This window comes from Oncorhynchus clarkii, chromosome 4 (assembly GCF_045791955.1).
Source record: "Oncorhynchus clarkii lewisi isolate Uvic-CL-2024 chromosome 4, UVic_Ocla_1.0, whole genome shotgun sequence".
NCBI lineage: Eukaryota > Metazoa > Chordata > Actinopteri > Salmoniformes > Salmonidae > Oncorhynchus > Oncorhynchus clarkii.
This window is the reverse complement of record NC_092150.1, coordinates 3,965,127-3,976,238: the sequence shown is the minus strand read 5'-3', so window position 1 is coordinate 3,976,238 and position 11,112 is coordinate 3,965,127. Positions and strand designations below refer to the sequence as shown.

The window sequence follows — 11,112 nt, the reverse complement described above, 5'->3', positions numbered from 1 at the left end:
TCTACTCTCCTCCCTCCTGGACAGACAGGTACAGAACACCTCTTGGTCCTGCTCTACTCTCCTCCCTCCTGGACAGACAGGTACAGAACACCTCTTGGTCCTGCTCTACTCTCCTCCCTCCTGAACAGACAGGTACAGAACACCTCTTGGTCCTGCTCTACTCTCCTCCCTCCTGGACAGACAGGTACAGAACACCTCTTGGTCCTGCTCTACTCTCCTCCCTCCTGGACAGACAGGCACAAAACACCTCTTGGTCCTGCTCTACTCTCCTCCCTCCTGGACAGACAGGTACAGAACACCTCTTGGTCCTGCTCTACTCTCCTCCCTCCTGAACAGACAGGTACAGAACACCTCTTGGTCCTGCTCTACTCTCCTCCCTCCTGGACAGACAGGTACAGAACACCTCTTGGTCCTGCTCTACTCTCCTCCCTCCTGGACAGACAGGTACAGAACACCTCTTGGTCCTGCTCTACTCTCCTCCCTAAAACTACACTAAATACAACGTTAACTAGATATTATCTGTGTCATTTATAGCCTGGCACAGATAGTAAAACTACTGTAGCGACCCGCACAGACAGCTGTGTGTTATGTGTTCGGCTAGTAGGTGGTTCTTAACCTTGTTGGAGGTACTGAACCAGTTTCATTTTATGCGCATTCACCGAACCCTTCTTAATTGTAAAAATACAATTATTTTTTCAAATTCAAAACATATTTGACACAAAATGAACCTCATCACAAGAACATCAGTTCAAAATCATTTCACACAAAAACATAATAATTAATATTTACTGCAAATCAGACTTCTGCTGTTGCCTTTCAGAGACCAGAAATGCGCGGCTTCACCTTGGCAACCAGGGGTGGACTGGGACAAAAATACGGCCCTGGCATTTTATCCACAAAACAGCCCACATCACCGCGACTCATTTTCCTATGGTGTCACTGGCCCGCTACTAACTTTGTTGGAGGCACCAGCCAATCATTTGGTCAGACAGATCATGAATAATCATCTTATAAAGTCATTCATAGTGCTTTATTAATTTAAGAAGTGTAATAATCAGACTACTGAGGTATTCAAGAAAAACAATGTTTCATTTAACACGTCCAAGAATTGAAGATGTTTCGTTTCCTAATCCAGTCATTGTCAGACAACGAGACTATAGTTGTTTAATTTTACTGTGACCAAAATGTAGCAAAATGTTTTAATAAAATACAACGGCATTGGATGGAACTATATGGAACGATTACATTTCGCTATAGTATTTGAGTGGCGCAGTGGTCTAAGGCAACACTACAGACCCGGGTTAGATCCCGGACTGTATCACAGCCGGCTGTAATCGGGAGTTTCAAAACATCTGTGTTTTAATTATACTCCAGTGAAAGTGAAGGTTTGGTCTCCTTCGTGTTTAGTGGCAGCTCAGTTGCCACTAGTTTTGGTGTTACTTCGTGTCAACAGTGAAGCCAAAGGGGACAAACTGCAGTGGCCACTGAGCTCACTACTCTGGCGTCTCCTCCCTGACTCCCAGGGCTCGAGCCATTGTGGCGCTGTGCTCACTGTGGATTTACCATTAGGCAGAAGAGGCCATTTCCTCTGGCCTCATATCATCAAAGGCCCCATGAGCTGAGCATAATTATAAAAAATATATATATATATATATATATATATATATATATATATATATATATATATATATATATATATATATATATATATATATATATATGGAGATTTTCAGATTCATACCGTTTGTTACAACATATCTTTCCTTTTCACATGAGATTTTCAGATGTCTCCTGGTCTGACAAACACTCTAGCTCACTGTAGCTCGATCACCTTCCATCGTAGATGACAAATATATATATATATATATACAGTGGTGTTTGTCAGAACAAAGCTGAATTTCAATGATTTCATTTCTCAACACTAAACGTGAACGGCACCCATGCTGGATATGACTTGTAGGGAAGAGAGACTTTGCAAGTTCATCTAAGTTGCTTGCTTCAGTTCCGCGGCTACAGAAATGTCTCCGATTCCAGATACATCTTCGATCTTACTTACACAGTCGTCCAGAAAAGGATAGTTTGCGAAGTTATTGTTCTCTGTTCGTCATTTCCATAATGGTAGCTTTTTTTTTAAAAGCATTCAGGTTTTCCTCCGCTTCGATGATGTCGACTCCACCGCCCTGCATCTTTTGATTGAGATGATTGAGAGCTGCGAAGATATCGGCCATGTACGCTAAAATGAGAATGAACTCAGAATTTTTGAAGCAATCTGCATGACAATGTTGGTGCTCATGTAAAAACAGGGCAAATTCCACACGCACAGCAAAAACACGATTCAGCACCTGTCCCCGGGATAACCACCGAATGTTAGAATGGTACCGAAGTACCACGAATTCAGAGCCCATTTCTTTACACAGCTCACTGAAGATGCGATGCTGCAGAGCACTAGTTCACACATAGTTCACGCATTCCACTACAATTTTTAATACTTCTGCGAGGCAAGGTTTTTGTTGCCAACGCATGCCTGTGCAGAATACAATGCGGAACAATGATATGTGGTGCATCGGCTTTCACTAGCGCACCAAAACCAGACTTTCTTCCCAGCATGACTGGAGCGCCGTCCGAACAAACTGCAGAAACCATATCCCACGAAAGAATGTTGTTTTTGAAGAAGTCATCCACAAGTTTCTTCACATCGGCTGCCTTAGTTGTTGTTGTAAGAGGCTTACAAAATAAAAAATCTTCCTTTATCACGTTGTCTTTCACATAGCGCACTAATACAGCAAGCTGGCTTAGATTGGAAACGTCTGTGGTCTCGTCGAGTTGAAGGCTGAATTTTGCCGGGCTTGAAATCAGATCTGCAACTACTTGAGCCTTTGCTCATGTCCTCTATTCTGTCACCGATGGTGTCATTTGAAAGAGGAATTTGGGATAACTTAACTTCAGCCTCTTTTCCCAGCATGATATTCGCCATCTTCAACACAGCTGGTTTTATGAGTGTTTCACCAATGGTGTGTGGTTTGCCCTGCTTTGCTATCAGGTAAGCAACTTCGTACGATGCTGTGAGGATCAGTTTGTTGATGGGTACAAAGCCGAGAACAGGCAGAGTAGCCTTTTCATCGAATCTGGCTCTCTTCACCTTGAATTCAGCGAGTGTTGTGTTCTTGTATTTTCCATCTCCATGCAGCTTAAGGAAGTGTTCTCTTAGTTTTGCCGGTTAAGAACCAATGGGCTAGTAGGTGGTTGTGTTGTACTTACCAGTTCCCAGTGTTTGCGGGGTCCGACATGCCAATCAACCTGCCATCTGCCAATCACAGGAATGCCTGGGATGTTCTGATGCCGGGCATCCTGGTGGTTGGCGGATTGGCGTGGAGGGGGCGGGGCATTGGAAGTTAAGGTTCAGCCTTTGTTCTCTCTCTTACGTCTGGGCTTCACAAGAGATGGTCCTGATTGGCTTGTGGGGTATCTTTCATGTATTTGGCGTGAGCTAAGGCCAAACAGTAGCCTGTGTAAAGTTGGTAATAAACCATAAATTCGTAACTCAATCCTCTGTCTGGACAATTGTTCCTTTATGATCGAGTCAGGTCATTACACTACATTAAATACAGCGTTAACTAGATATCATCGCCACATAACTTATGTCGAATTTAACAGACACCGTTACCGTTAGTAACGTCTGTTACAATGTAACTTACAGGCAGCCTCACATAAAAACCTATTGGTTAACAAAGCTTTGATTATGACCAAAGTCTATAGTAGTGAAAACTCTCTCTCTCTATTCTAACTTACCACACATTCACATCACTGCCTCGACATGAATGTGTCCTGTCAGAGCCGTTTCCTGTCCGTTAACTGTTAACAGTCTCGAGCCACAGCTTAACCAATGAGCTACAAGGAAGACTGACAGTCACGAGCGGTGCAGCAGCCTCTGCAGCAGCAGCCTCCCCCGGGTCCTAGTGCCCGCCCGGTAAGACGGTTAAGATGCGATGGAACGGTTGACGGAGAGAAAATAAATCACAGAGAAAATATATTGACTGATATATTGAATTGTTTAGGGAAGCTTTAGCTTTGGCTTTAATACATTCTGAAAATACTTGAAAACCAAAAGAGAAAAGAATAGTAGCCCTCCTCATGAACAACAAAACCCTCACAGACCAACTTCTTCTTCTATGATATAATGGAGGCCCTCAAACCAACGTTAAAGGTGCATGGCGCCACCTACTGTTCTGGAGTGTGTTCAATCACGGTTTACACCACTCTAAATCCTCCTACCTAACTCAGTACTTCTGAGAAAATAAAAGAGTCCTACTAACTTCTAATAGTCCCTCCCCCATCCCTCAAATCACTTCCAAGTGTAATGTTTACTGTTCATTTCTGATTGTTTATTTCACTTTTGTTTATTTCACTTTTGTTTATTGTCTATTTCACTTGCTTTAGCAATGCAAACATATATTTCCATGCCAATAAAGCCCTATGAATTTAATTCAATTGAGAGAGAGACAGTTCCATTTTAATGTATAGGGGACATGAGTCGTCATGGTTACTCATGGTAATGTGATGAGGCAGCCCAGTTGGTTACATGAACCAGTCTATTCTCTGAAAGGGGTCCAGACTGCCTGTTCCCAACAGTGGGGTCAGTGGGATTGGATAGGGGCCCCCCTCTCTCTCTCTCTGACTGGAGGAGAGAAGTGAAATGGTGTGTCTCCACTGGTCAACAATACTCACCTTGAAAGACTTCACAGCCTGTTGGAGCTTCTTCATCTCCTTCTCTCTCTCCTGGAATCTCTGCTGGACCTTCTGCTGACTCATCCCCAGCTGACTCTGTGGAGAATCACTCTTCAATGAGCTATCAAGCTTTATCAGTCCAGTAGATCAATAGTATAGTAATGTGACATAGGACCCATAGAGAGGAAGGTCTACAATCCTGAGGAAGTCCCTTTACAATATTATGTTATGTTGCTATGTGAATGATTATAGTTTTTATGGTAGGACTACATGTATCAAGGGGTTGAGACTGAACTTTGGACTCATAAAAGGCCATTCAGAATGATAATAGTGTTTGACTTTAGAAAATGGTGATACATTTGGAGAATCTGGGTTAACATATTCAACTCAAGGTTTGTGTTCATATTTGTTCTGTGGATTGATTTAAAAAAATAATTAATTCACTTTAATTCTCAAATATTCAAACAGATGTAGTTCCTACTGTATAAATAATTCTTAGTTCATCAGACAGTCACCAACAAGTTGTTCTGATCTTACCTGTTGCTCAGTCCTCTCTGCTGCAGCTGACACTGTATCATGGCCTTTATGTTCATCCATCACACACAGCAGACAGATACACTGCTGATCGGTACGACAGTAAACCTCCAGTAGTTTGTCATGATGAGAGCAGATCTTCTCCTGTAGTTGTGCCGTGGCTTTGACCAGCTTGTGCTTCTTGAAAGCAGGAGATTCATAGTGAGGTTGGAGGTGAGTCTCACAGTAAGAGGCCAGACACGCCAGACAGGACATGAGGGCTTTCTGCTTTCTGGTCCCAGTGCAGACATCACACGCCACATCTCCAGGTCCAGCATAGCACAGAGCAGGAGGGGGAGCAGCCTGGAGTCCTGTCTTCTTCAGTTTCTCCACCACTTCAGTCAGCACAGTGCTCCTGTTCAGAACAGGTCTTGGGATAAAGGTCTGTCTGCACTGTGGACAGCTGTAGACACCTTTCAGATCATCCTGATCCCAGCTTTCTTTAATACAGCCCATACAGTAACTGTGTCCACAGGCAGTAGTCACCGGATCCTTCAGTAGATCCAGACAGATGGAGCAACAGAACAGTTCCTGATTCTCTGCCATTTTGGTGCTCTCTCCCGTAGGTTAAGCAATGGCAGTGTGAAAGATTACTTTCTGTTTCATGGAACTCTACACCAGAGGACAGGGAGTGGCTTCCTCCTAGACTGGGTTCTCTGTATGTAGAGGGGGAGTGGCTTCCTACTGGACTGTGTTCCCTGTATGTAGAGGGGGAGTGGCTTCCTACTGGACTGTGTTCCCTGTATGTAGAGGGGGGGTGGCTTCCTACTGGACTTTGTTCTCTGTATGTAGCGAGGGAGTGGCTTCCTACTGGACTGTGTTCCCTGTATGTAGAGGGGGTGTGGCTTCCTACTGGACTGGGGGTGTGGTTTCTTTGAAAGGAAGTGTGACAGTGTGTTGGGTAGTCGACAGAGGTGGTCAGTATTTATGTTATATGTATTTGATACATATATTTTAAATACTTCTGAGTATTTTGTCGTTTGAATTACACTGGGCTGAACTGCTCTCCAATGTATTTTGTATTTTTTATTTAAAATCCGAAATAGTTGTATTTTTTACCCCTTTTTCCTAGTTTCCAATTGGTAGTTACAATCTCGTCCCATCGCTGAACCATCCATAAGGACTCGAGAGGCAAAGGTCGAGAGCCTTGCGTCCTCCCGAAACGCAACCCAACAAAGCCGCACTGCTTCTTGACACAACGCCCTCTTAACCCGGAAGCACCAATGTGTCGGAGGAAACACTGTACACCCGGCGACCGTGTCAGCGTGCCCTGTACACCTGGTGACCGTGTCAGCGTGCACTGTACACCCGGCGACCGTGTCAGCGTGCCCTGTACACCTGGCGACCGTGTCAGCGTGCACTGTACACCCGGCGACCGTGTCAGCGTGCACTGTACACCCGGCGACCGTGTCAGCGTGCACTGTACACCCGGCGACCGTGTCAGCGTGCACTGTACACCCGGCGACCGTGTCAGCGTGCACTGTACACCCGGCGACCGTGTCAGCGTGCACTGTACACCCGGCGACCGTGTCAGCGTGCACTGTACACCCGGCGACCGTGTCAGCGTGCACTGTACACCCGGCGACCGTGTCAGCGTGCACTGTACACCCGGCTAACGTGTCAGCGTGCACTGTACACCCGGCGACCGTGTCAACGTGCCCTGCGCCCGGCCCGCCACAGGAGTCGCTCTTGTGCATTGGCACAAGGACATCCTTGCCGGCCAAACCCTCCCCAAACCCGGACAACGCTGGGCAAAATGTCGTCCGCCCGGTGGGTCAACCGGGTCAACAGAGTTTGGACTCAAACCAGGATCTCTAGTGGCACAGCAGTAAGATACAGTGCCTTAGGACACCGACCACTAGGAGGCCTGTCATGGAGATTCTAACCAATAGGGAGAGAGACTAGATTATTCAAACAGCAACTTTATTATCAGATTATCAAATCTGGATCAGTTGACCATCACTCAACAGTGCAGAGTCTAAAGTTCAACAAACACTGTTGGGTCTCATCTTTTCTAGAAAAGTACAACCTCTTTGGCTACATGGCAGGTAGCAGCTGTGTGAAGACATGGGTGGAGGCATAGAGTGCAGACAGTGATAACCACCAGTTTCATGACTCTTTTCTGATGATATTTAGGTGCTGCTGCTCCAGCTAGTTTCTGTTCTCTGGCATGTCTCCACCCAGCTGGATCCTTTGCAGATACCAAAAAACAGGACATGTCACTTACAGTGGTCACACCCAAACAGCACTTGGCCGCATTCCTGAGGTACACAAAGGCAGTTTGTTTCAGTAGAAACTTACTAGCTAATAACTATGCATCATTCTCTGAGCAGAAAACAGATTGACAGAGGAGACATACAGGTAGTGGGTTAGTGTGGGTTACTGATCCTAGACAGAGGAGACATACAGGTAGTGGGTTAGTGTGGGTTACTGATCCTAGACAGAGGAGACATACAGGTAGTGGGTTACTGATCCTAGACAGAGGAGACATACAGGTAGTGGGTTAGTGTGGGTTACTGATCCTAGACAGAGGAGACATACAGGTAGTGGGTTACTGATCCTAGACAGAGGAGACATACAGGTAGTGGGTTAGTGTGGGTTACTGATCCTAGACAGAGGAGACATACAGGTAGTGGGTTAGTGTGGGTTACTGATCCTAGACAGAGGAGACATACAGGTAGTGGGTTACTGATCCTAGACAGAGGAGACATACAGGTAGTGGGTTAGTGTGGGTTACTGATCCTAGACAGAGGAGACATACAGGTAGTGGGTTAGTGTGGGTTACTGATCCTAGACAGAGGAGACATACAGGTAGTGGGTTTGTGTGGGTTACTGATCCTAGACAGAGGATACCTACAGGTAGTGGGTTAGTGTGGGTTACTGATCCTAGACAGAGGAGACATACAGGTAGTGGGTTACTGATCCTAGACAGAGGAGACATACAGGTAGTGGGTTAGTGTGGGTTACTGATCCTAGACAAATCAAATCAAATCATCAAATCAAATTTTATTTTTCACATACACATGGTTAGGAGATGTTAATGCGAGTGTAGCGAAATGCTTGTGCTTCTAGTTCCGACAATGCAGTAATAACAAGTAATCTAACTAACAATTCCAAAACTACTGTCTTGTACACAGTGTAAGGGGATAAAGAATATGTACATAAGGATATATGAATGAGTGATGGTACAGAGCGGCATAGGCAAGATACAGTTGATGGTATCGAGTACAGTATGTACAAATGAGATGAGTATGTAATCAAAGTGGCATAGTTTAAAGTGGCTAGTGATACATGTATTACATAAGGATACAGTCGATGATATAGAGTACAGTATATACGTATGCATATGAGATGAATAATGTAGGGTAAGTAACATTATATAAGGTAGCATTGTTTAAAGTGGCTAGTGATATATTTACATCGTTTCCCAGCGTGCACTGTACACCCGGCGACCGTGTCAGCGTGCACTGTACACCCGGCGACCGTGTCAGCGTGCACTGTACACCCGGCGACCGTGTCAGCGTGCACTGTACACCCGGCGACCGTGTCAGCGTGCACTGTACACCCGGCGACCGTGTCAGCGTGCACTGTACACCCGGCGACCGTGTCAGCGTGCACTGTACACCCGGCTAACGTGTCAGCGTGCACTGTACACCCGGCGACCGTGTCAACGTGCCCTGCGCCCGGCCCGCCACAGGAGTCGCTCTTGTGCATTGGCACAAGGACATCCTTGCCGGCCAAACCCTCCCCAAACCCGGACAACGCTGGGCAAAATGTCGTCCGCCCGGTGGGTCAACCGGGTCAACAGAGTTTGGACTCAAACCAGGATCTCTAGTGGCACAGCAGTAAGATACAGTGCCTTAGGACACCGACCACTAGGAGGCCTGTCATGGAGATTCTAACCAATAGGGAGAGAGACTAGATTATTCAAACAGCAACTTTATTATCAGATTATCAAATCTGGATCAGTTGACCATCACTCAACAGTGCAGAGTCTAAAGTTCAACAAACACTGTTGGGTCTTCTTTTCTAGAAAAGTACAACCTCTTTGTCTACATGGCAGGTAGCAGCTGTGTGAAGACATGGGTGGAGGCATAGAGTGCAGACAGTGATAACCACCAGTTTCATGACTCTTTTCTGATGATATTTAGGTGCTGCTGCTCCAGCTAGTTTCTGTTCTCTGGCATGTCTCCACCCAGCTGGATCCTTTGCAGATACCAAAAAACAGGACATGTCACTTACAGTGGTCACACCCAAACAGCACTTGGCCGCATTCCTGAGGTACACAAAGGCAGTTTGTTTCAGTAGAAACTTACTAGCTAATAACTATGCATCATTCTCTGAGTAGAAAACAGATTGACAGAGGAGACATACAGGTAGTGGGTTAGTGTGGGTTACTGATCCTAGACAGAGGAGACATACAGGTAGTGGGTTAGTGTGGGTTACTGATCCTAGACAGAGGAGACATACAGGTAGTGGGTTACTGATCCTAGACAGAGGAGACATACAGGTAGTGGGTTAGTGTGGGTTACTGATCCTAGACAGAGGAGACATACAGGTAGTGGGTTACTGATCCTAGACAGAGGAGACATACAGGTAGTGGGTTAGTGTGGGTTACTGATCCTAGACAGAGGAGACATACAGGTAGTGGGTTAGTGTGGGTTACTGATCCTAGACAGAGGAGACATACAGGTAGTGGGTTACTGATCCTAGACAGAGGAGACATACAGGTAGTGGGTTAGTGTGGGTTACTGATCCTAGACAGAGGAGACATACAGGTAGTGGGTTAGTGTGGGTTACTGATCCTAGACAGAGGAGACATACAGGTAGTGGGTTTGTGTGGGTTACTGATCCTAGACAGAGGATACCTACAGGTAGTGGGTTAGTGTGGGTTACTGATCCTAGACAGAGGAGACATACAGGTAGTGGGTTACTGATCCTAGACAGAGGAGACATACAGGTAGTGGGTTAGTGTGGGTTACTGATCCTAGACAAATCAAATCAAATCATCAAATCAAATTTTATTTTTCACATACACATGGTTAGGAGATGTTAATGCGAGTGTAGCGAAATGCTTGTGCTTCTAGTTCCGACAATGCAGTAATAACAAGTAATCTAACTAACAATTCCAAAACTACTGTCTTGTACACAGTGTAAGGGGATAAAGAATATGTACATAAGGATATATGAATGAGTGATGGTACAGAGCGGCATAGGCAAGATACAGTTGATGGTATCGAGTACAGTATGTACAAATGAGATGAGTATGTAATCAAAGTGGCATAGTTTAAAGTGGCTAGTGATACATGTATTACATAAGGATACAGTCGATGATATAGAGTACAGTATATACGTATGCATATGAGATGAATAATGTAGGGTAAGTAACATTATATAAGGTAGCATTGTTTAAAGTGGCTAGTGATATATTTACATCGTTTCCCAGCGTGCACTGTACACCCGGCGACCGTGTCAGCGTGCACTGTACACCCGGCGACCGTGTCAGCGTGCACTGTACACCCGGCGACCGTGTCAGCGTGCACTGTACACCCGGCGACCGTGTCAGCGTGCACTGTACACCCGGCGACCGTGTCAGCGTGCACTGTACACCCGGCTAACGTGTCAGCGTGCACTGTACACCCGGCGACCGTGTCAACGTGCCCTGCGCCCGGCCCGCCACAGGAGTCGCTCTTGTGCATTGGCACAAGGACATCCTTGCCGGCCAAACCCTCCCCAAACCCGGACAACGCTGGGCAAAATGTCGTCCGCCCGGTGGGTCAACCGGGTCAACAGAGTTTGGACTCAAACCAGGAT

At 45.8% G+C, this 11,112-nt stretch overlaps 1 protein-coding gene across 2 annotated transcripts in view; it reads right to left on the bottom strand.

The window, feature by feature from the left end:
• The window catches only part of LOC139406322 (tripartite motif-containing protein 16-like), a 138,959-nt gene extending 132,213 nt beyond the window's left edge, over positions 1-6,746 (bottom strand). For both annotated transcript variants that reach the window (XM_071148817.1, XM_071148816.1), the window contains exons 1-3: positions 6,637-6,746; positions 5,263-6,538; positions 4,726-4,821 (exon numbers count right to left, since the gene is read on the bottom strand). In XM_071148817.1, the coding sequence (XP_071004918.1) occupies positions 4,726-4,821; positions 5,263-5,844 (678 nt within the window). In that variant the 5' untranslated portion in view covers positions 5,845-6,538; positions 6,637-6,746. The remainder of the gene's footprint in view (positions 1-4,725; positions 4,822-5,262; positions 6,539-6,636) is intronic.
• Between the last annotated feature and the right edge of the window lie 4,366 nt (positions 6,747-11,112).